Raw genomic sequence first — 25,752 nt, 5'->3', positions numbered from 1 at the left:
CAGCCTTGCTTTCCTCCATGGGTAAAATGGAATGACATGGAAAAATCACACTCCCACCTACTCAGTCCTTACTCAGTCCACAGGCCCTCCCACCTTGGAAAGAGGGACTCAACTACGCAGCTAGATAGATAAAGGAGATACTGGACCAAGGAATAATGTCTCTTGGAATAACGCAGAGCTGCCAGAATGTCTGTAAATGATTATAGAAGCATACTGGGTGGGAAGGGAGAGGCTGCTTTCTGACCATGTGCTTCCCTAGGTGTAATCGGATCCTGGACAAGAAAGGGGAAGTAATGCCATTCAAGAGTAAAGACCGAGATGATATGATACAAAATATCATTGAGCCTATGGCCTGTACGGGACTCCGGACTATCTGCGTAGCTTACCGGGATTTTGATGACGAAGAGCCCACATGGGACAATGAGAATGAAATTCTCACTGAGCTGACCTGTATCGCAGTGTTGGGCATTGAGGACCCTGTACGCCCAGAAGTAAGGCTTTGTATTGGAGAAAGGAAACATAACTGCCAGCTTCCTAATGGCTACTCGGCCCAAGTACAGGCCCAATATATCCTAACGAGAAGCCACAGGAAGTCACAGGAAGTGGATACTAGTTCTTTGCCTAGTTATGACCCCAAGCAAGTTGCCTAAAGCTTCTCACTTTTAGGCCTAGATGTTCCTGTGCCTGCTGCTTCCCACAACTGCTGTAGTGTGCCAAGTCCGCAGAAAGTGGCATTCCTAGGGTTAATGCTGTTTAAATGGTAAAAAGTGGAGGTTTTATTGGCCTTATTGTTTGGCACTTAAGAATGATCAGGCTGGTTGTGGTGGCACATGCCTGAATAATCTCAGCAACTGAGGAGGCTGAGGTAGGAGGACTGCAAGTTCAAAGCCAGCTTTAGCAACTTAGCAAGGCACTAAGCAACTTAGTGAGACCTTGTATCAAAAGAAAATATAACAAGGGCTGGGAATGTGTGGCTAAGTGGTTAAGCTGGTTAAGCACCCCTGGGTTCAATTCTTGGTAACGAGAGAGAGAGAATGAATGGTCAGGAGGCAGAATTAACTGGGATACCAACTTTGTCTTTAGCAGCCTTGTTTCAACCAGCACCTTCTTTTCAAACAGTCCCTAGGTGCTGAACACTATTCTAACACAAGGGAATTGAAAGTCTCTGCTTCAGAATAATGCAGACAGATGGACTATTGATTGTCAAGGCCAAGGCTGGCAAGGTTATCCTGCATTTGGGAGATGACAAAGAACTGATATGGTTGGAGCTGAGGCCAGGCAGGTAGAGAGTGGTCAGAGCTTCTGCTAGGGAGGAGAGCAATGGCCACATCTCCAAACACTGTCCATACTCTGTCAAGGAGTTTGGATTATAGGTGGAGAGCATTTGGCTCCAGAAGCAAATTTCCCTTTGAACTCATGAGACAATTGGTGAAATACAAATGTGACTATTGTTGAGTTGGATAGAAATGAGGTAACACCAAGTATTTCAAAAATGGCTGACCAGGACTGGGGAGATAGCTCAGCTGATACAAGGCCCTGAGTTCGATCCCCGGTACTGCAAAAAAAAAAAAAATGGCTGACCAAACATAGCCCACGTTCCATGGCATAGCTTCTCTACTGAAGGGACAGCTGAATAAGCAACTTATCAGGTGTTCCATTCTCATGTCCACCTTTCCTTGTTCTTCACTCTCCACAGGTACCGCAAGCTATTGCCAAATGCAAAAAAGCTGGCATTACTGTCAGAATGGTGACAGGTGACAACATCAACACAGCCCGAGCCATCGCCACCAAATGTGGCATTCTGACACCTGGGGAGGACTTCTTGTGTTTAGAAGGCAAAGAATTTAACAGACTCATCCGCAATGAGAAGGGCGAGGTAGGTCCTGGGTGGGAGGAACCAGGGCCTCACTTGACAAGGAAAGGGCTGATGTGGGCATACAACCAACAAAGGGGAAAGCGGATGTTTCTAGGTTGCAATCTACTTACAGTGAAGCTTCCCTTTCTACCAGAGTTGCTCAGATGGTAGCGAGGGGAGTTGTCTTGTCTTCTCATTGTCTTCATTCCCAAGTTGTCTTTTCAGTCAGTGTGACTAACTTTTCATGTCTTTCCACTTTTTCGGTCATGGGATGATTTTGTACTTATTTTCCCCTACCCACCCCTTCCATGTTGCTGCCCTGTGGTGACTAGTGGCACAGGTTTGTAAGAGAATGTGATCTGAATATGTAGCAGACCAAATCTTCCTGGTCTACACAGAGATCAAACCTAAGACCTTGGAAGTACCACTTGAGCCACCTGAGTAAACAGCTAACCCTAGCCCACCTCCTGTCAAGGATCTAAGAAATAAGGACTGGCTCCCAGGTGGGAAACTGGGAGGCAAATTGGACGAGCAGGGTCTGAGTGGTTACCATCAGTGAGTCCTCTTGGAGACTGAGTTGGTCGTTTCATCTCTACCTGGGATAAGGCTCCCTGATGGGGCTATGCAATTCCAAGTCTCCCCGAAACGCAGATTATGTGAAGAAATAAGCCTTTCCTGCATGACTGATCTGAGTGTGGCTGATCTGGGTGTGTCTGGTGTTGGCAGGTAGAACAAGAAAAGCTAGACAAGATCTGGCCTAAGCTTCGGGTGCTGGCACGGTCTTCCCCCACAGACAAGCACACGCTGGTGAAAGGTGAGTTGGTTCCTGAGTAGGTACCCATGATAGATGAAGACAGGCTGGGGCCAGGACAGGTAAGAGCCATCAGCCAAAGCAACCCTCCTGTCCTGAATAGAGGAGTCCTAGGAGAACATGTGGGCTAATGGAGAGAACATTCAGTTTAGCAAACTTCTGAGCCCTGGGTATGACCTGTAATAAAGTTGGGTTTTTTAAACATTACATGTCTTATGTGCCAATAGTACTGAACTAGTCATGGCATGTTTTTTTGGTTTTTGTTCTGTTTTGTTTTTTGTTTTTGGTACTAAGGATTGAACTCAGGGGCGCTTAACCACTGAGCCACATCCCTACCCCTTTTTTATATTTTATTAGAGACAGGGTCTCACTGAGTTGCTTAGAGCCTCTCTAAGTTGCTGAGGCTGGCTTTGAACTTGTGATCTTCCTACCTCAGCCTCCTGAGCTGCTGGGATTACAGGTATGCACCACTGTGCCCAGCAAGCTATTCTTGTTTTGTCAATAAGAAAGTTGGATGCTGAAAGACAAGTAACTGACCCCCATTGCCCCACTGGTAGGCAGAAGGTGTGTGATGCCCAGGCCTCTGCATTCCAATCCATCTGTGCTTTTTCCACTACCTTAGGGCACTAGAGGAGCACTAACTTTCCTCGCTCAGAGTGCCACCCATGAAACAATGACTGCCCTTCAGGGGTTGCTGCAGAACTTCTGGCATGGGGAAGAGGGAAGAAGAGGGGGATAGATTGGGAAGGGTGAGATCAGGGAAGAGGACCCATAAAGCGCCTTTCATGGGAAACAGAGTGCTTGCCAAATAACATGTGTTGACTGTGGTATGTGTGTTTTCCCCAGGTATCATTGATAGCACTATTGGGGATCAGCGGCAGGTGGTGGCTGTTACTGGTGATGGCACAAATGATGGACCCGCTCTAAAAAAAGCAGATGTTGGTTTTGCCATGGTAAGCTCAGCAGTGTCTCCCCGTTTGCAAGCCACCTCCACCATCCGCAAGCCAGGACAGGCTTCCGGTTGCCTGCTGCTTCCTGTGCCACAGTGTGCTCTTTTCCTCTAACTCCATCTCTCCTATCTTCCTGGTCAGTAATAAAATGTGTAATGGGGGACCCACCAAGTATGAAAAATAGATGACAGGCAAGGAAATCATGAAGTACCTTACCCAAGAAAATAAGACCAACTTCAACTTGACCGTGAACACACTGATGCTGTCTGCCCAGGTGAATTACAGAGAATCGTGTTCCACAAGGAATGTAGCAAGCATTGTTTGTTACTCTGCTTTTCACTTTTAAGCCCAGAGGCATCAGCATCACTTGGAAAGTTCATTTAAAATCCATATTCTAGGGCTGGGAGTACAGCTCGGTGATACGGCATTTGTCTACATGTGGCTGTGGGTTCCATATAGCATCGGCAAATTAAAAAGTTGGACACATATTCCAAAGCTGGACATCCTGATTCAGTAGGGTTTGGTGTGGGTACTAGAAATGTTTGGTGTTTTGTTTTTGTTTTTTGTTTGTTTATTTGTTTGTTTTGTTTTTTAGCAAGCACACCAGCTGATTCTGATGTTCAGGGAGTTTTAGAATCCCCCAGACTGCAAAATACACCCTCACACTGAAGTAGCTAATGGTTGTGAGTCTCCCACACAAACTGAATTGTTGGTTTTTGTTTGTTGATTGGTTGTTGTTGTTTTGAGACAGGGTTTAAGTTGCTTAGACTCTCAGCCTCCCGAGTACCTAGGATTGCAGGTGTGTGCCACTGTACCAGACTCAGTTGGAACTTTTTAAGCCATGAATGGAAACTCAAGAAATAATCTATATTTAGGAATCTCTCTTTTAAAAAAACACTTTTTTTTTTTTTTTGCTACTAGGGATTGACCCTAGGGGCAGTCAGCCACTGAGCCACATCCCTGATCCTATTTTGTATTTTATTTAGAGACAGGGTCTCACTGAGTTGCTTAGCACTTCACTTTTGCTGAGGCTGGCTTTGAACTCGAGATCCTCCTGCCTCAGCCTCTCAAGCTGCTGGGATTACAGGCATGCACCACAATGCCTGGCTTAAAAACAGACAAACAAACAAACAAAAAAAACCCTTTTAATTCAAGGAAACTGGAAGAATATGCAAAAGTAGGGAAAATCATATAGTAAATCCCCACGCACCTATCACTTAGCTTCAACAGTTACTGACATTTGGCCAGTATTTCACTGACATCTCTCATACTACCACCACAACCCAGCAACTTTCCCCATCTCCAGCTGAATTATTTTGAAGCCAATCCAAGACATTGCTTCATATCTGAAAAATCATAATACCATATTCTACCACTGAGTTACATCCCCAGGTCTTTTTAATTTTATTTTTTTATTTTGAGACAGGATTTCACTAAGTTGCCCAGGCTGGCCTCAAACTTGTGATCCTCCTGCCTTAACCTCCAGAGCCTCTGGGATTACAGGAGTGGCCATCACAGCTAACCATTGTGTATATTTCTTATCCTAGATCTGGAATCATCCATTTCTCCAAGGAGTCCTGACTCACTTTAGTAGGAAATGGTATTTAGAGAACACAGAATTTAGGAGTGCTTCTTGCCACTGAGTACATTGTTTCTAGGTCTTATCAGTAGACAAAACTAAAAAATAAGCTTTCGTTTCTTGTTGTTTTATGCTTGTTTTAAAAATAAAATACTTTGTGAATTTGTACTGATAGTTCTCATTCAAATTTAGAATTATAGAATTCTAACTTCCTGTTTTCTAACTTTCTCATTTTATTTAACTTCCCTGATTTAATATTTATAGCTCTAAAACTAAAATTTTTATTCATAATGGTATAAACATAATTGATTTATCTGAACATATGTAATCGTTTTAAAACAATAATATTAATAATAATACAATTACTAAAAAAAAAAACAGTTAAATACATTTCTTGTAGTTCTTTTTATCTGTAGGTATAGCCTACTAGGAAGTTACTGTCAAATTCATAAAGTATGACTTTTATTGAAAATTAAAAATAAAATACTTAAAAGTCATTTGCACCATTTCTCTTTTGTACAGTCATGATACCAGTTGGCTACAGCAGTTTATTTATATCACATTGCTTTCCATTTTAGAGATTACTTTTTTTTTTAATGTTTTTCTTAGTTGTTTATGGGTACAATGCTTTTATTTATTTTTATGTGGTGCTGAGAACTGAACCCCGTGCCTCACACATGTTAGGCAAGTGCTCTACCACTGAGCCACAACCCCAGCCCGAGATTACTTTTAAACTTAATTTTGTTTTCAATTTATATGGAGTAGTTACACTGCTCTAAAGTAAAATATGCAAAGCAAGGTGTATTTATAGAAATCTGGCTTCTGTCCCTGTTGCCTTTACCCTGTCAATTGCCTCTTAACCTCTCGGGTAACTTTTTTTCTTAAGTTTTTAGTTTATTCTTGTTTTGCTTCTGCAGAATATAATCAAACAGACAATGTATGTATACCCCATCCCCTTAGATGAGTGATTCCATACTATACTTTCTTTTCTACCTTGCTCTTTGCACTCAACAGTGTAAGTTGAAGATTATCCCATAATTCTAAGGATTATTCTTGGTTCTTATTTATCCTTATAGTGCACTCTACTCTGTAGAAGTCCCAGGGAACTCTGATGGAGAACCGAGTTGTTTATCTAATGGATATTCATTCGTTGCCATTTAGATAGGAAAATAATACTAACAGGCAATGAGAACAAATAGTCTACTACTAAAATACACACACCAAAGTAAAGGGTACGCTCCTCTGCAGACCGCAGTAGTGGCAAGATGTGAGATAGCTGTGTGGTCTTGGGGCATTAGGGGCCGCAGGGCAAGGCAGCTAAGGTTTAATGAATGGGACCTTGATGACAGGATTGAAATGAATGGAGAAGGAGGATGTTTCGAGCTTGGAGAAATGGTGAGAGTAGAAGTCTAGACTCAAGAAGCGAATGAGAGACTCAGGACTGTGAATGAACCAGTAGGTTTTGAGCTGAAAGGTTACTAAGAGCAGGTTAGAAAATAAGGCGAGTGCATTTGTTAAGACCCACTGCTCCACGGGAACGGGTCTCAAACCACTGACGTGCTTGGAAATCTTTCATGGTTCTCCAGTGACACGATTTTGAACACGAACAGAACATCTGAAATGTACTGCCACACTGCTCCTCCTAGAACAAAATGTAGGGTTTCTTAAAGGTGTGGGGAGACCATACTTAAATCAGATACTGGCAGTGGCAAAAGAAGTGCAAGCCAAGTGCAGTGGCACATGCCTATAATCTCAGCAACTTAGCAAGACTCTGTCTCTAAATAAAATATTTTTTAAAAGAATGGGATGTGGCTCAGTGATTGAGTGTCCCCAGGTTCAATTGCCAGTACCAAAAAAAAAAAAAAAAAAAAAAAAAAAGAAGTTTAAGAACTTGGAAGTAAAACAGATAGGTAGGACTCGATCCCTACCTTCTAATTATCTTCCAAGGGAGGGAGAGTCAGAGGGGAGGGAGGAAGGCTTATCAAAGATGACTGTAATCCCCAGCCTGCGTACAAGAGTTGGGCAGCAACCTCAAACACCAGCCTTCTTCTGTATGTTGATGGGGTCTCATTGTCCCTTTGTTTTCTTGTGTGCTGTTAGTGTGCCCTCTGGTGTCCATGCATAGTTCCAAGGCTTCTTGGAGGTCAGGAAGTGGATTCTGGGTACAGAATGCAGAGGAGTCCTTCTCTACCACTTCCCCACTGTTGCCTTTCCCATCTTGGCTCAGGGTATTGCAGGCACAGATGTAGCAAAGGAGGCATCAGACATCATCCTGACAGATGACAACTTCACCAGCATCGTGAAAGCAGTGATGTGGGGACGAAACGTCTATGACAGTATCTCCAAGTTCCTGCAGTTCCAGCTCACTGTCAATGTGGTGGCTGTGATCGTCGCCTTCACTGGAGCCTGTATCACCCAGGTGGGGGGCAGGAGGTGGGCTGAGATGGAAGCAGGAGCTGAGGAACATGGGGCAGGGGATCCAGTGTATCTACAGAGAATAAGGACAAGTGATATGGGGCAGGAATCAGCTCTACTAGGCCCACTGTCTCCATCTACTTATGTGGAGTGATAAAGACCTCCCTACCATAATTTAGCACTTGGAGTCAACTGAAATGATATGCATGTATGTGTATTATCTCTATTCTTCAAAAGCAAGTTGTAATATAGGTATTCACCCCATTTTACAGGTGAAGAACTTGAGGCTCAAAGAGGTTAAGTAACTTTCTCAAGGTCACACTCAGCTAATAGGTGGCTAGATCCAAAGTCTAGGTGAACAGAGGAAGCTAGGCCATCTCAAGGGAAACAGTAAGTGAGCGAGGGTTTGTTTCTGAGGGAAACTAAAAGGACTGGTTCTTCTTCCCACCAGGATTCTCCATTGAAAGCTGTGCAGATGTTGTGGGTTAATCTAATCATGGACACTTTTGCTTCACTGGCCCTGGCCACAGAGCCCCCTACAGAGTCTCTATTAAAGCGACGCCCCTATGGCCGAAATAAGCCTCTGATCTCACGTACTATGATGAAGAACATCTTGGGCCATGCAGTCTACCAGCTTACTGTCATCTTTGTCCTGGTCTTTGCTGGTGAGCCACAACTTGGGGGTAGCAGTGGTTGGGGTGCTGGGTAGAGATGGGGGCCAAGACTGACCTGAGCAAAGAGATTCCACCTGGAGCAGGTAGAGCACAGTCTAGGCACAATAGCTTCACCTACTGTCTCCTGTGCGCTTCTGCTACGTAACTCCAGTGCAGAGTCTTTCTGCCATGCTCTAGTACAAGTACAAGAAAACAAATATCAATGGAGCAAACCAAGAGATAAGGTCAGATATGTTGAGACCAGGGCTAACATTTAAAATATCCAATTAACAAAGTATTGATAACTAATGTAACTCAGTGCAACTGGTGGCCACCAACATGCTCTGACTCAGCATGAACTCTCGCTGAGATCACAGCTCTCCCCCCATCTTGCTCTCTCCCCACCAGGTGAAAAATTCTTTAACATTGACAGTGGGAGGAAGGCACCTCTACATTCACCACCCAGCCAGCACTATACCATTGTCTTCAACACCTTCGTGTTGATGCAGCTCTTCAATGAAATCAATTCCCGAAAAATCCATGGAGAGAGGAACGTCTTTGCAGGCATCTACCACAACCTCATCTTCTGCTCTGTAGTCTTGGGCACGTTCATCACCCAGGTGAGATTCTATCTGGAGTTGGGATAGGAGGTCTGGGAAGATCAAGGCCAGAGGCTGGGAGCCAGGATTCCCTAAGTACCCAGGAAAAGGAGTAGTAGGGACTGAGGCTATGGGGTGAACACTTGGGATTCCCAACTTGCTTCCATTTGTACCTAGTTCTAGAATCAGAGCCTAGGGTGTCAAGTGCTCCATTTCAAGGCAGCATGTTGACTGTAGATAAAACAAGACTTGTAGAATTCTTTCATGACCTTTCTAAATACACAGAAATTTCACAAAGTGACCAAGACAAGAGACTCTCCCCTTTAGCCCCTTTCCATGCCTCCTACCAGCACACATGTGCATGCGCTCATAGTACAGGCTCCCTCCCTGTCCCTGCCCTTTGTTCTGAAGGGGATCCTGGTGGAAAATGCCCCACAATTCACAGAAGAAGAGAAGCGATGACTGGTGTGTGTAGTCGACATTAGGGGCCTGACTTGGGCTCCACTGTGGGAACCGGAGTCCAAGCCTGGCTACCCTGGTGAAATAGAGATCAGGCCCCTTCTTTCTTATCTTAGTCAGAGGTCCACTCAAACATCTGAGGACACAAGGGACTATGAGCAGGCTGTGCAACAGAACCCTTGCCTCATCCCTTCCTAGCCACCCTCAGCTCTGGCTTGGGTGCTACTTCCCTCTGTAGACCCAATACCTCCTGGATTATCCCCACCTTCAGTTCCTCCTCTCCATTGCTGTGCCTTTTCTTTGTCACCTACTAACCATAATCACAAGAAGTCTCCAACTGTCCCTACTCTGCCAGACCTTTCATTAATCATCATCACAGCAGTCACAGGAGGTGTGTGTCTCCCCAGAAGACCTCTCTGTAAGAGCTATCTGTCTCCCCGTCTGCCTTTTTAGATTTCTTCTTCCCTGTTCTCCAGCAGGAAAATCAGGGTCTGTACCACAGAGATCCCTGGGCAGGGGGTGACATGGTTTCAGTGCCCATGGCTAGAGGACCTGTCTGATATGGGCTGCATCTTTCTCTGTTCTAGATTTTCATTGTGGAATTTGGGGGTAAGCCCTTCAGTTGCACAAGCCTCAGCCTGTCCCAGTGGTTGTGGTGTCTCTTCATCGGGATTGGAGAACTTCTGTGGGGCCAGGTGAGTGCAGGCACACCCTCCTGTGGGTCCACACAGTCAGCAGACTTGCTCTCCTCTACATGAGGTGGAACAAGTGACTGTGGAGAGTCCTGTTCCTTGCCTTTGTCTTCTCCTCCCTATCAAGTGTTCAAGTTCATTCCATCTCATAGGATCCTAAGGTGGAATGATCACCTCCCATCACTTCAGAGCTTCTAGATCTCTTCTCTAATCAGGCCCTAGCTTCTCTGAGACAGGAGTGGAATTTTTCAGTGAAATTTTGCTATTAAAAAAAAAAAAAAAAATTAAGGATCTCAGAAGAGCTTACACATGTCTTTATTTTAATGAAGCAGCAGTCTATCTGTGGCCCCTGTACTGATGTGATCCAGGGCTCCCCCGCCTCTTCTGCTTCTCACTGTGGCTTTATCTACATTGAATGCCTGCCTCTCACCTGAGATAGGTTCAGATTTATAAGATCTCTAGAGAAGCAGCGTAGCATGTGGTTCAGAGCATGGACACGGGAACGGCCGGGTGTGCATCCCAGATCTCCTTTCTCCAGCCAGATCACTTAGGCAAGTTACAGAAAAGACTCAGAACAATGTCCGATACCTTTGGAAGTGCTAAGTGAATGTTAGTATTAATTATAATAATATCATCAGGCCTGGTGAGAATTGTATTCCTTCCCTAGTACCATCTTCAGCTCTGGCCTAGAATGTACTTCTCTTTATAGACCCCAAGACTCTGCTGACAATCCCTTAGTGCCCTACCATCTGGATAATAGAGGCTGTGCACTACCTGGCCCCAAAGAGCCACGTAGTCATTTCTTTCATACCTCCTAGATGCCTTCCTGACTAATCTCTATCCCAATTCCTAACCCACCTCCCTCCACCCTGCTCTGTTTGCCAAAGTTTATTTACCAGAGGGCCTAGAATAGTTTTGCACTTGAGTGAAGCTTGGTTGTTTTGCTGGCTGTTTGAAACTCTCTGGAGTCTGGCTTTTATGTGACCACGTGGCCTTAATGCCAGACAACAGCCTTCCTTCGACATCGTAGCAGCTTCTTCCAGCATCCAAAAGCAGAACTTCAACCTTCTTCCCATTTCAAGCCTTTCGGCTTCATTCAGTTGAACTGTCCAGACAGTCCCTCTGTCCCACCTGAGCCCTGTGTGCTCCTCATCTGGTTTGTAAAGAACTGACCAACTTCACTGAGCTTACTGAGTGATCTATCTCATATTGCAAGTCTAACCTACTGAAGTTCATGCCTTCTGATAATACTCATATGTCTCCCTTTCCTTTTTCTTTCCTCCAACACCCCCCTACCCCGGTATCAGGGATTGAACCCAGGGGCACACTAGCACTGAGCTACATCCCCTGCCCTTTTGATTTTTTATTTTGAGACAGGGTGTCGCCAAGTTGCTGAGGCTGACCTTGACTTATGATCCTCCTGCCTCAACAGCCTGAGTGCCTGGGATTACAGGCCTGGCCCATTGTGCCCAACCCTTGTGTCCCTTCTTTCATGTTCTGTCCCACCCACTTCCTTATCCCAACTGTCCTTTTACTATCATAACAATGGAGCTACTTTGCATGTGTACCTAGGGAGGGGCTTATTCCCTTTTCATTCCTTTCTCTACCTCTTCCCCACACACAAATCTCTTCAGATTTGTTTCCCACAGGTCCTGGTCTCTGCCTCTTCCTATGATGTTCCATGCATTATAGTTCTGTTTTTCTTAAAAGACAGATGGCAAAATAAAAAGGAAGAACTGAGACAGTTCTATAATGAAGCAAGTTATAGAATATGCTACCTGGTTACCAGAATGTAAGTTTTCTTTTGTATGTCCATGAACAGAAAACCTTCGTAAGAGCTTGATGGCTGGTGAGCACATGGTGAATGCTTGCCTGAACAGATTGGTGCTCCCACACTGCTCTCCTGGTGAGCAGGGTGATAGAGCAGAGTAACCTGCCCAAGGGTCTGACCTGGGTAAGTTGACTGACGGCTCTTCTCCCCCTGATTCTGCTGTCTCCCTTATGCTGTGCCCGTCCTCAGATCATTTCTGCAATACCTACCCAATCTCTGAAGTTCCTAAAGGAGGCTGGACATGGTACTACCAAAGAGGAGATCACCAAGAATGCCGAAGGACTGGATGAGATTGACCATGCGGAGATGGAGCTGCGCCGAGGCCAGATCCTCTGGTTCCGGGGCCTGAACCGTATCCAGACTCAGGTACTCTGCTAGTGGCCTGTCCTCACCATGGGAGTAAAAACCTCCCTATTTTGGAAGGTGTTGGGAGGGCAGCAATTTTTGGTGGCCAGCATTTCTCCCCTTCTTAAGGCTCACTACCCAAGGGCAGCCCTAGCTTCCTAGCTTTAGGACCAAGAGGGGCAGAATATCTGCTTGGGCTCCTGAGAGGAGAGTAGTCAATGGACCCAGACCATGGGACAGTGTTAGCAGTTCTTTGCTGTGGGTTGATCGTAAAGGCCATTCCGCCAGGCTTTGTTGGCTAGGCGGGCTTTCTGCTTAAGGTCTCTTGCAAGCAAGCTCTAGTTCTGGCCCCGGGTAGGGTATGTACCAGTCCTCCCAGAGGAAGGAGTGCTATAGCATCCCTTTGTCAGTGTGCTCAGCAGTTGCTTAAGGTGACGTTCTTGGGCTGCTGTGATGGGAATAGATGTTCTCCAGAGGGATCTTTGTAAGAGGCTCACCCTCTTACATCTTTCCCATTTGAAATTCAGCGTCCTGGCGGGGAATCTGAGGGTTGCACATGTATAAACAGCGATACATTTCCATGCCCGAGTGTCTTTTGCAGGATTCAGACTTGCTTCTCGGAAAGGAAGAAGCTATTGTTTCTTCAAACCCTTTCCCTTCTTGTAATTCTGAAATAGGACAGAAGCTGCTCCCCCTGCTCTTAGGTGCCCTGCCTGTAGCCCTACAGTCATTATTTTTTCCTTTCCTTGAATCAATTGTAATTACCTCCCAGGTGAGCGGGCTGGGTTAGTCATTGATAATTCTCTTCCCCTGCTTCCAGCCCACACATCTTTTTCGTTTTATTTCCAAGATTCCCCGTCTCAAGAAATCATCAATCCAAAATTTTAAGGGTGCTCACCCTGGTATAGGCCTATTTCTCTTCTGATTGACTGGGGAATCCCCAAAGTGTTTGACTCTCAAAAGTTGGCCTTGCAGATGACTGAGAAAACTCCCAGCAACCCCAGCTCCTTAACACATAGGGAAGATAGGTAAAATGGATATTCTCAATCACATACCTGGTAAGAACTTACTTCCATATCCAGACTCAGGTACTCAGCTAGTGGCCTGTCCTCACCATGGGCAAGATAAGAGCTAGAAAGGTAGAAAAGAGCTAGGTAGGGGAACCCTGGGGCTCCTTTCCCTTTTCTTGAGTTCCTCCGCTCAGAAAAGGAAATTGCAGGGGACCTGCACAGACTGCCTCCTGGTGTCCAGCATCCCCACAGCCCCCACACTGCCCTCCAGGCTGCTGACTCCAGCTAGTGCCCATAGAACCTGGCACCTTGGCTCCCGTCTCTGAAACCCCCCGTGCTTTCTTTTGGGTCTGCTCTTTTCAAAATAACCTCTTTGCTTTTCCTCCCTTTAGGATCACCTGCCTCCTCTTCTACTATGTGATTTTTTTCCTAGCCAGGATTTCCTCATTCCAGTGCCTTCTCGCTCCTTGCCAGTGTTTCTTCTGGAGACAGAAAGTCCTGGTCTTCCTTCCCCTCCACTGCCTATCTCCATTCCCTCAACCATGCTTCTCTCTGTTTGGTCTCACTGCCTATGTAGCCTTAGGTTTACTACCTGTTCCTGTTGGATCATGAGGCAGTTGGCAAGAACGTCATTAAAACCTAAACTTAAGCCCCAAAGGCAGCCTGTTAAAAATGCCATTGATAATCATGCCATTCCGGTGTCATCTGACTCTAAGATAATGTACATCCTGGATACCTGTAGCCAGTCAGCCTTTGGCCCTACCCTTCAGCTTCATCAGAGTTCTAACAAAATCCCCCTCCATCTATTTGTGGAACCTTATTGTCATTCTCACTGTGACCCTTGGGGTGGGAGGAGGTGCTGAACTATTACTCATTCCTGGATGGAATTTCCCCTTTCCTTGGTTCTAGGCTGTTCTTCCCCTCTCCTTTACCCCTAGTTTGTTAAAAGCAGTAGAAAGCACAAGTTTCAGGAATTTGAGTCTAGAAATTTGGAAAGATAAAGCTGGAATGCAATTTTATGGCCAAGATGACCCTTGCCTCCCAGTGAGCATGGAGACAGGTGTCTTTACAACCCATCCTCCTTGGAGCTGGAGCCCACCCCTCCCAGGTGCAAACCCTTTCCTCCTACAGATTTAGGGCCCTGGAATTGGAAACTCTAATGTGAGGAAGGGGTGATGTTTTAACACAAACTTATCTGAATCTAGAAACTAACCCTAAGCATTTCATGGCTTCTAGGGAAGCTTCGCAAGTAAGAACAACAAGTGGGCATGGTGTTGCATGCCTGTAATCCTAGTAACTCGGGAGACTGAGACAGGAGGATCACAAATTCAAGGCCAACCTGAGCAATTTAGTGAGGCCCTCAAGGACTTAGTGAGACCCTGTCTCAAAATAAAAAATGAAAAGGGCTGGGGATGCGGCTTAGTGGTAAAGCACCCCTGGGTTCAATCCCCAGTACCAAAAATAAAAGAAAACAGATAAGAACAACCATGAGTCCCAAGACACCTGCTTTCCCATCATCATCAGAGGAAAAGAAGTCAGAGTGACCAGATCAACTCCTTTCCTATTCTCCTGGGGAATTGACCTTGAAATTAGGCATGTGGGTGTCTCTTAAGAGGATTCCGTCAGATCCATGAAGGATAAAGGAATCCTTTTAATTCATTCCTTGTTACTTAGAGGTCAGGGGTAAGGATGGTAGATTTGATGGAGGCCTCAGATCAAGGTGATTATTGGAGAATGAATGATACTGATTGCCTGTGTCTCTGAGGAGCAGCACAAAAATCAGAGGCTACCCGGGTAGACCTAGGGCTGCAGCTGCTCACTATCACCCACAGCAGCTCCTGCCACTGAGCTCTTATCAGCATTTCTGCCAGGTGTTTCAGGGTCTCCAGTGCATTCATTCAGTTTAGTAGTGTTCTCTGTAATGGGTTTGGCCACTGGATTCTTGAACTCCACGTCAGCCCAAGTGGGAGTGTCTTAGGAAAGGCAACCAGAAGAGAATGAACCAAGCAACTCACGGCCCAGTGGCCTTTCCACCATGTCCACATATGTATGAGCTACTACACTACCTGTTTCTATTTAACCAATGAATTAATGCTCCTGGAAAATTTGCATAAATAGGTAGTTGGTTTAATTGAGCCTCGAAGCTCAGTAACATGCACTTTACCTTCAGTATCTCAAGTGGCATGTCTTATTTTTAAGAGCACAGGCCAAAACCATGAATTAGCTACTAGACTGTCTAGCTGACAGGAGTGGTGGGTTGGGAGAAGACCCTTGGACACCTGTACCTCTAAAATGTCCACCATAGGCTAAAAGGGAAGAGAAAACTGGATTGTGGCTCAATGGCAAACAGTTCCTTGAACGAAGTGTGATATGCAATTATTGTTTTCCCCCTTTCCTCGCCATAGCCTTGTGGGTGAGGAAATCTGCTTTCCATTTCCTATCCCTTTTTCCCAGCTGCTTCCGTCCCCTGTTCCCCAACCCTCCATGACCCCGCCTTCCTCTTTGTTCCCCTCTCTGACTGTGGAGCAAAGCTGTCTCACTCTCTGATTCTTTGCAGATCGAAGTAATTAACACATTCCAGACGGGATCCTCTTTAAAGGGAGTCCTAAAGCGGCAGAGCATGGGTCAAGCGCTTGATGTAAAACTTCCTAGCCCATCCTATGTATCAGTTGCACCAATCAAATCTTCCCCCACCACTTCTGTTGCTGCTGCTGTATCATCTCCTCCTATGGGCAGTGAGTGATAGTCTATTATGATGCATGATTTGCTAAAATGACCACAAGAGAGCACGTGGCATCCACTTTAACCAACCATAGTTATCTTTTCCTTTTGTTTTTTATCTTTTAATCCTTTGACTTATGGGAAGAAAAGACAAAAAAAAAAAAAAAAAAAAAAAAAAAACCCACTCTAAAACCAGGCTGTGTGCCTTTTTATTTTATTCTTTTTTTTAATGTTGGAAAACTGTTAAACCTTAACTATTTTAATGACAATACTCCTGTTTCCTGACTTTTCTCTACCTTACTTTATTCTCTCTTTCCTTGAGTTTTTGTGTTTGCTTTGCCTTGGTTTTTTTTTGGTTTTTGGTTTTTGGGGGGTTTTTTGCGTGTGCTTGTTTGTTGCTTTGATTGGATATGTTGTTGTTCCTCTCATCTCTTCCTGCTCCTTTGAGTCTAAGCTGTACCCTCTTAGCTTAGATGTGAGGTTAGGCTGAATGAAAACCCAGGAATTTCTTTATTTAGAAGAAGGCTTGGTACTAAACCTAAAGAAAAGTAGGCAAGGAGCTACTGCACCTATGGGTTTACTAGGGTTAGGGTAGGGTTAGGGTTAGGATTAGGGTTAGGGTTTGGACTTGTGCTTAATTAAGACAGTATTGAACTTGATCAATAATAATAGCCCTTCTGACTACCACTGCATTGTTAGCTGTCAATATTAGCATAAAAGTTATAACTGGATATAAAGGAAGGAAGTAGTTCAGTTCAAATGCAGAAAGCTGAGCAACCTTATTATCTTACTTTTTCAGGGGATTTAAACAAAACTCAGATTTAAGAATCAGTTGGTTCACATATGAATTATGAGTAAGAGAAATATATGAAAAGTTTAAAATGACATTTTTTCTTCACTTACAAATAAATTTGTAGAAGTTTCTGAAGAGCAACGCTTTTTTTGTTTCTTCTTTAGTTTGATTGTTCCACCAAGAGTCAGCCCTCTGTGTATTATTTTGCACACAATGTTTTGAGAACCCTTTCTCAGTGAACCTTTCAATTAGAATACTGTCAACACTCAACCTCAGACCTGGGTTCTTATTGGTAACTTATAGGACTCTTCCTATGCCTTTCCCAAATGGGAAGCAGAGAGGAGAGAGGAGGCAGCCAGTAAGGTAACTGGGGGAGAAGGAGTTCCACCCGATTAAATATACTGTGGATTTGCCTGAGTGTTGGGTCTGTCCCTTCCTCCCCTACTCCCAACCCCAGTCCTAGGACATAGGGAGAAGACAGAACAGTTGTTTTGTCTGTGGTTCACATGACTGTGATCTGGGTAGGCTAATCAGACTTAGATTTATGTTTTCTTTTTAGTTAAGTATAAGTGTTCTGGGTGAGGTATGGGGGTGGGAGGCCATATTTCTTTAGGACTAGAGGCAGGTAAGAAGGCACTTAAAAAACTTACCCACCAATATCCAAGAACCTCTCATTCTATTCCTTCCATGTTCCATGTTCCTTTTTTAATTCCTTTTTTCTTCTGGTTTTGCCATCTCCTTCTAACTAGCTTCTGTCCTATTTTAATCATCCCTTGCTGGTAGGAAGGGTTAATATCTGATGTCCTATCGATTTGATGGTGCAAGGAGACAGGCAGAAGTCAGAGCCCTTTGGGCTTGCAGAGGAGCTGGTAGAAGATATGCCCTAAACCCTCAGAGGCTAGGAGATCAGAGAGACAGACCACACCTGCTCTTTCTCCAGCTGTGCCTTCTTAACTGAAGGCCCTAGAGGTTATAGTCATACATTTTAAAACACTCTTTCCCGTTCCAGAACTCCAAATGAATTTGACTGTGTCCAACCTTTGTGAGCTAGATCTCTAAGATTTCTCTCTCTAGGAAGACCCTAATCCTTCTCTTCCCCTGACTTCTGAAAAGGGAGGAAGCAGAAATCCACAGAATTCCAGCTGAGGAAATGGAGTCTTCACCTGACCAGTCACTGAGCTCTAGAGAGTAACCTTTACATTCGTACCTAAAGTCCAGCTTGGTTGGGGCTCCTGAGTCATCTAGGACTTGTCCTTCAATGAGCCCCAAAGAGACTTCTGAGAGATTTTCAGAAATGAGGTTCAGAAAGGGAAGGGTCAGTTGGCTAAGTGAAGAAGGTGCAAAGCTTTCCCACACTGGTTTCACCAGCCCTGCCTTGTCCCCACACCCTGTTCACATACCAAGTACCATAAGGAAGATGCCAGCCTTGGGGTGGATTGGTGGTCATATTGTGTGGTCATTCATCAGCATGTGCTCTCTGAGCCAGTGTTGGCATGAGGAGCAGTCTACCACAGCCCCTCACCCTGCTGTCCACCTACTGGGCCAGGTGGCGCCCCTTAGCCCTCTGACTCCTCTTCACTTGAGCTTCCCTTACAGGTGCCTGGTTTCCCTTTAGACTCCAGAACTCCTGCAGTCTTGCTGGATGACTATTCCTTTCTCCCCCAAAGAAGTTTTCCCTATTTTTTCCACCTATCCATCCCCAAATCACTTTTATCTCCCTCATTTGTTTACCTATAACAGTGTTATTGGTCACCCCAACAGGTGGGAGGAAAAGCCAGCAAACAGGGCTCCAGACCCTCACTGCAACCTTAAGTTCTTAAAATCTATTTTTTATAATGGGTTTCATATGTAATTGCCTCAATGAAATATTCAATTGATTTTTAAAAATAGAAACAGGAAGTTTAAAAAATCACTGATGTAGAAAATGATGAACTGGTGGCATAAAGGTACCTGTCCTACTGTAGGACTTTGTTAGAAACTTTGAGATCTCAGAAGTAAACTAAACATGTGGATCAAGTTATCTCACCTACAGGATTATTTCACTGGTCCACTGGCCAGCGGATCTGTAACAGAGCTGTAGGAGAAGCATTGAATGTGGGCTCAACTAATCCAAGTTGCCTCTTTCAAAGATTTGTGTAGCTCACTGAAAACTTGAGACCTTCTGAAGCTTAGATGGAGCCCCCATTCCACCTGATCTCACCTAGATCTGGAGTATAGGCAATGTGACAGCTAAATTACCGTCAGGATAGATGGATGGAAAAGTGGCTCCTTGCTCTCTGTTCTGCATGGTGAGTTTGTGCCCAGGCTCCTTTATTCCTCTTGGCTGAGGTGTTGAGCTGATCCTGCAGAGTGGCAAGAAGTCCTTTGCCTTCTGAGCTCTGAGCACCCTCAGCACTGAGTGGGTCTGCAAGCTGTGGAGGAGTAAGGTAAGAGGTAGGGAAAGCTTTAGCAGCAGAGACCAATGGCAAGTCTTCCTTATGAAGTATTTTTGAAGGTTCTATTCAGTGATAGGAAGTGGTAGGACAGGAAATCCAGTTTATTTGACTAATGCATTATATGCTCAGCTGCCCACATTCTTGCCTCTTCTCCAAGAATATATATTTTTGCTTAAACAACAGAGGAATGAAAGAGGTACCCTACCTCAACATTCACCACTCCTTCCTATCCTCCCCATCTTAATGACTTCTCCTATGTTACTCCCATTTCTCTTCGAAGGGAAGAACTTTGGGCAGGGCTAGGAGTGGCCACCTCCCCAAAACTAAACTTTCCTGCAATCCCTTACCTTTCTCCTGGCCTCCCTCTCCAATCTCTCTGGAATCTAACCCCTTCACCAACCCAAGTCTACCAACCTGGATCCTAAGCCACACCTCATAGAAACTTATAGTTCAGAAAAACAGAGCCACCAAAAGAGCTGGCACCTGTGGAGAAGAAAAAGCTGTTCATAGGGCCCAGTTATGGTCAGTTTTTTCCCCTTGAATCTGAATTGCTTGCATTCCTTTCCATTTGGTGGAACAAAGACTTTGAGAAGGGGTCATGCAGTTCCCTAAAACTACAAATGTTTCCTTCCTCCATCTTCTTCATCACTGCCCCTCCCTGCACCACCAAAAAGGCCACTTGTTCCTGGCCTGTCTCCTGGATTACGTTTCTCTTCTGGCCCCATGCTTTTCCCTTCCCCATGTAACAGCACGCTCCTCTTTGCGATTTGGAAAACAGCTGGAGAAAGCAGCATGATCGGCCCACCATTGCTGTGGATCAGAGACATGGAATGCATTTGAGTTGTGAGGGCCAGGTCTTCTCTCAGTAGGCAGAGCGAAGGCATCTTTTGACCCCTGTATGTTATCCACATCTTCTAGGGGAGGGAATGAAGAATTTCAGGGGAGGGGACGCAGTGGAGGTTGTGGAATGTAAACACGTGCATGTCTTCTGACTGACAGGCAGTTTATTAAGCTGGAGAGCTTTAATTTCCTGCATGCTGCTGAATGAAGATTGGTTTGTCTGCCTGGCTGCACAATATCCATGATCACTTGTCACCCAGTGTGTTTTATGGCAGATTGGTGTATGTTGGCTCTTTGAAGGTTTTAAACAGATGACTAAACCTCAGTGTGTAATTTTTCCATTCCACATTCACGAACTGTTTGGCCTCGATACAGAAATCCACATGTGTGAATCATCTTTTAGTTTGGCTGTTAATTTGTGCCTAGTTCCAATGTCCTTACCCTCTATCCAAAAGAACTAATAAATGAATCTTTTTGTTTTCTGTTTCATTTTAAGAGTGGATTGTTTGGGAATGCTTACTTTGTTTTGGATTTTCTACTTTTTTTAATGCAACTTTTGAAACATCATCGTTGTTTGCCGTCACTCACCCCCACCCTAGTGCTTGAAATCTGAGCCACATGACACTCCTAGTGCCCCATGATCTCTTCTTCCATGTTTGGTTTTGATTGTTGAGCAGTCATGTTTTATAGTTTGGGTTTTGTTTCCTCAAGCCACTCGTTCCTTGTTCTGTGGGCCAGTTCTCACCATCTACTTTCTCATCCTCCTTTTCCTTGCCCTGATGCAGATCAAAGTGGTAAGAGCGTTCCATAGCTCCATCAGCATGCAGAAACTTGGGAACCAAGACTCCATCCACAACTTCATGACCCACCCTGAATTCGCCATAGATGAGGATTTGCCGCAAACACCATTCCTGGATGAGCAAGAGGAAAACCTTAAACATGTTCCTACGACTGGGACTGGGGTGCTTCTGTTGGATGGTGAGGTCACTCCGTACGCCAACAAGAACAACAACGCGGTGGAGAGCAGCCAAGTGCAAGTTGTCGCCTCCCATTCGGACAGCCCTCTCCAAAGCCTGGAGACATCCGTTTGAACTTCCAGTCTCTGAACCCCATCCCTGCTGTCCCTATCTCCTTTTTCATCCATCTCATCTATAAGGTGATGATGAGACTTTTCACTGTCATGTCAGCCGCTCCCAAGTGTGCGAGAACCCCCACCTGACCACGAAGAAGCCAGAGCACAGCCCTGCGAGGATTCCAACTTACGCTTGAACTGGGGTTTGTAGCAGGACCCAGTCAAGTGCCAGGCAGGTAATGGTAGAATCTGCTCCTCGGTCTATCAGTTGGCCATTCCTAAAGAAGTCACAACAGTCCAGATTCTCCTATGTTCACACACATCACCATCTCCTGACTTGTGGATTTTTATCCTGAGTATCTGCCATTTATAAGCCAAGTTGAGTGTTTGGAGAGAAAGATAATCCACAAATTTATTGAGGCAGGAATGGAATGTAAAAAAAATCAGCCAGAGAGTGATTGTTTTTAAGACAATTTTGCCCATTTTGAGTTCTTAGACCCGAAGTCCCCTGGTTCTTTCTGCCTTCCCAGTCAAACCTCCCTCAGGTTCTTTTGGTCCTTTGTAGCCCTCATCCTCTTTCCTTTCACTCTTTTTTTTAAAGGTTGTTGTAATTAAGAGAATGGAAAAGCTGTGGATGAGTAGAATCCTCTTTGACCATTCTCCCCTCAAGCCCCAATTGAAGCCTCAGTTTGATTCTAGAGGCAGACAGATTCTTTGCTAAAAGGGTCAAGAGCTGGTAAGAATGTTTCCCTCTCTTTGTCAGGTTAGCTTCTACTTCTGAACTGCCTTCTTGTCAGGTATATGTGGTTTTTAAGTACCAGGAAGGTCAACCTTCCCCACAAAGCTTGCATGTATGACATCGTTTTACCATAGGCCTGAGCTTCCTCCTGTTCCCAGAGTGGTGGCAAAAGAATGAAGCGAGCGTGACCCTGCCTCCTAGACGGACTTGGATTTTGAGGACCAGAAGCTGACAGGCCTAGGATAAACCAGACCATCAAAGCGAGCAATTATGGGGTTCTCCTTGGGGTTACCACTGCTTTCAAAGCCATCTGCCAAGACTCTTCCAGGGCAGGACCCAGTTGTTGGGGAAGTGAGTGTGAGAGGCCTTGGGAGAGGCCACAGAGCCACTCCGGCAGGATCTGAGAAAACCTCCCTGCAGGCACCCAAGACCTTGAACTTAGGTGCCCGGGGACCAGCTTCAACATTCTCTTCAGTCTCCACCTTCTGTTCTTGCTGTGTCCCACAACTTGTTCATCCTCAGCCTTTCACCCATATTCCAATTTTGAAAACACATACCCAAAGGGAGAGGCCCCTGTGTATTGTGCTGACTTAAAGGAGCAAAAGACCCACCCTGTGGGCTCCCCTGCCTCCTCTCCTCCTTTCTCCCACATGCCCCTCTCCAGCCCCTCTCCAGCAGTGTGCTCCAGCAGCTGCCCAGGAAAGCCCTGTGCCTTTTGCCCTGAACACTGCCCAAAGCATCCCCTGCCCACCTGCCTCTCAGGAGTTGGGGATTTTGCTAGGAGACTTTTCAAAGTGTTCCTTACTGGGACAAGGTGGAGCCATATTTGCAGGAGCTCCATTTTTATCCCTGCTGATGTTGATGTAAGCTCTTCTGTGCAGGTGGAGCTAATTCACGTCCCCAATTCCCACCTCCCATTAGATAAATGAAGCCCCCACCCCGACCCCGGCCGCCTTTTGAGTGAGGGCAGTAAGGAGAGGGCTCCCGAGCCTCTTGGGAACTGCCACATTTCCACTTGGGAGAGGAAGGTGACCTGAACCTGTCCACTCCAGCCTTTTCTTCTGGACCCCTCCTCCCTCACCCCTTTCACCTGAGCTGTCCGAGGTAGGAAGAGTAGAGAAACAATACCCACTACGCATTCCCATGACTACAGGATCCACCATTGTAGGAAATAGGAAGACAACTTTGATTTTGGTTTTGTAAGGGTTACATGCTTCAGCTATCTTTTCTCTGTCTTAAATACTCATGGGGGGGGAAACAGCTCACCCAAGGTGTTAGGTGTTCACATTCATATTTATTAAGTACATTGGAAGATTTAATTCTGTCAAGTCTTTTCTTACCTCAGATCATTTTTAAAAGCAAGCCAATAACAAGCTTCGGAGGCCATGTTACCATTCCTTCTCCCAAAAGACTCTCACGGTGCCTGAGGGCTTGTGTCTACTTTTTTAAAGTCAACAGTTTTTTTGTGTGTGTTCTAGTTTCCATAGTAAGAGAGAAAATATAGAAATATTATGCAAAAAAATATAGTTTTCTTTAGATCAGAAACTGATATTTTCGAGTCAGCCATATGTATTTTGTTTAAAGGATTTAAAATAAAGTGCCGTCATGTAACCCTGTGGAAGGGAGTGCGTTACCAGCTGTTCAACATGACAGGTGACTTAGTATGTTTGTAATTGGTTTAAAAACCAATACACCATACTTCCTTTCTCCAAACAGCCATCTTTATACATAGGGGGGGAAAAACTTGTTGGGTTCTAGACTTTTTTAATATAAATTTTGTTGATATGGAATTGAATAAGTTTAAGTGTTTATGTGCATATGTTTTTTATATATAAGTTTTTTTCTATTCAGTTTCAGTGATCCAACTGGCAGTGAGTAAATATGGCATAAGTTAATAATGCTTTTCCCCAAAATGGTGCTTTGGATTTGAAAAGGGTCTGATGGGGAGGAGAAATGATCATCCTAGATTCCTCTCTTGATAAACCTAGCAAAACGGGTAGTAAACCAAGGATAGAAAGGAAAACAGCCAGGATGAAGGGACACAGCTGTCAGGAAATGAAGGTGCACTCCACTGCCCCACCTGCCCGCCCGCCCGAGTGCAGATGTATTACCAGGCTTGTTGTAACTAGTGGCTAGGATTAGGACCCTCCTGTTGGTTTTGTATTTCTCAAAGAATAAGCTGGCAAAGTGGCACCAAAGACATTAATCTCTCCTGGTCTGCAAGGACACTCTGATTTGGGGTTTGCATTTTTTTATGGTTCTTCCACTTTGTTCCCCCTGGAGTTTTCCATTAGTGAGTTTTTGTGCAAGGATCTGATTTGTGACTCCTTCTTTCCCCTAAAAAGATTTTGTGCAATATGTTAGATGGGAGACAGAGCTCCAGATGGAGAACACGATGACTGGTTCCGACCCTGGGTGACAGTCTCAGGGCTACGTCCTTCCCATGGACGTCCTCTGTCCTTTGAAATGACTCTCCTACCCCTGAAGGTGTTAAGAAAGAGACCACCTAGAAGTCCCTCTGGGCACTTGTGGATTCTTCGGGGTTGGGTTTCTTCTTCCCTTCATGCTTCCAAGGGGAGAGTTTGCACAGACAAATCTGAGTGATTACCTCACTGCCAAAAACCCAGAGGGGCGTGGCAAACTCAAATGTGCCAGAAAACCTCTTAATGCATCCCTTCCTTTCTTCCCCAAATCCCTTGCCTTACAATTGAAGCCGCCCGTGGTACCATCCCAATATGCACACTGCTTACCTTTCATATCTAGGAACCACCCACTGCATTGGTGGGGGTGGGCGCTTACAAATGCCTGCTGTTCTTAAGCCATTCTAGCCTCTTCCTCAGAATAGACCAGACCCCCTTACATTCAGCTCAGTGCCAGAACTTCTGTAGTTAGGCCTGCTGTCCCCTTTCCTCTTGATTAGGAGAGATGGAGGGAGAAGAACTCCCATGACTAAATTGGCCTTTGGTTCATGCTTTCTCCCTATGTGAATATGCCATATATATGTGCCAACAAATCTATCCACGTTGTTCCTTTCAAATCAGCACACAGATAGGACTTTTGAGTTTCTTCTTCTTTTCAGTAACTAATATAGCAGCACAGGTATTTTTGTACAAAAAAAGAAAAACAACAAAAGATTGGCTGTTGTGGTCTGCATGACAAACAAATGTTGATATCAAAGCAATGTGTACCCTAGTGTGTGTGGCCATACCTGCAGTTCCGCTTAACAGCGCACCCAACCTGTATTTGCATTTTGATATTATTTAAGCTCTATGTACAATGTTTTGCATGTATTTATGTGGTTCTTAGGGGAAAAAATGCTATAAACTGGCAAATCTGACATTCAAATATGTTGTTCCACTGAGACGGCAAGAAGAGGAGTTTTAAAAGGGGTAATTTTTTGGAATCAATAAAGCTTTTTGCTGATGAGCAGAAACCAATACTGCCATGCACTGAGAATAAAAACCCATGCCCACCTGTAACTGTGCCATCCTCAATGTGTCTCCACTTTTGGGTCATGCCACTGGGTACTGTCAAAGTACCTACGGAGGGTACTGCCCCCACCACCCCATCGGAACAAGTACAGACCCAACTTGTTCTGCCTGCCGCCCTCTGGGGGGCTCTCTGCCCTGGGTGCCGTTCTCAGGACCTTGGAGCACAAGCTTTGTTCTACCCACCAATGAAGGTGGTGAGATCGGCACTTTGGGAGTTGGGAAACTGGAGCTCTAGGAGGACGGAGCAAGAGGCCGTCCTGACAGGCCGCTCTTCCTCTCCCCCTTTTTAATGAAATCTTTGGGGCATTTCCCTTATATTGGCTGCTTTACCCTCTGAGGTTCTCCCCCACCCACCTCTTCTCCCGTGTTTTCTTTCGTTTTGTTTATGGTTCCACTCACTGACTCTCTAGCACCACTGATATCAGGCCCCAGTTTCAGTTCAGAACAGCTTCCTGCCTGGCA

At 45.1% G+C, this 25,752-nt stretch overlaps 1 protein-coding gene across 4 annotated transcripts in view; it reads left to right on the top strand.

Annotated features, from left to right (window-relative positions):
* The window catches only part of Atp2b4 (ATPase plasma membrane Ca2+ transporting 4), a 93,602-nt gene extending 68,324 nt beyond the window's left edge, over positions 1–25,278 (top strand). The window contains exons 12-22 of one of the 4 annotated variants that reach the window (XM_047521710.1): positions 260–491; positions 1,697–1,876; positions 2,582–2,669; positions 3,513–3,619; positions 7,423–7,614; positions 8,062–8,275; positions 8,672–8,883; positions 9,909–10,016; positions 12,034–12,210; positions 15,757–15,861; positions 20,774–25,278. In XM_047521710.1, coding sequence (XP_047377666.1) covers positions 260–491; positions 1,697–1,876; positions 2,582–2,669; positions 3,513–3,619; positions 7,423–7,614; positions 8,062–8,275; positions 8,672–8,883; positions 9,909–10,016; positions 12,034–12,210; positions 15,757–15,861; positions 20,774–21,079 — 1,921 coding nt within the window. In that variant the 3' untranslated portion in view covers positions 21,080–25,278. Of the gene's footprint in view, positions 1–259; positions 492–1,696; positions 1,877–2,581; positions 2,670–3,512; positions 3,620–7,422; positions 7,615–8,061; positions 8,276–8,671; positions 8,884–9,908; positions 10,017–12,033; positions 12,211–15,756; positions 15,943–20,773 lie in introns of those variants that run through there. The other 3 variants (XM_047521708.1, XM_047521707.1, XM_047521709.1) reach the window with 3 other exon arrangements.
* The last annotated feature ends 474 nt before the right edge of the window (positions 25,279–25,752 follow it).

Source organism: Sciurus carolinensis, chromosome 12, assembly GCF_902686445.1.
Source record: "Sciurus carolinensis chromosome 12, mSciCar1.2, whole genome shotgun sequence".
Classification (NCBI taxonomy): domain Eukaryota; kingdom Metazoa; phylum Chordata; class Mammalia; order Rodentia; family Sciuridae; genus Sciurus; species Sciurus carolinensis.
This window is presented reverse-complemented; position numbering and strand designations above follow the sequence as displayed.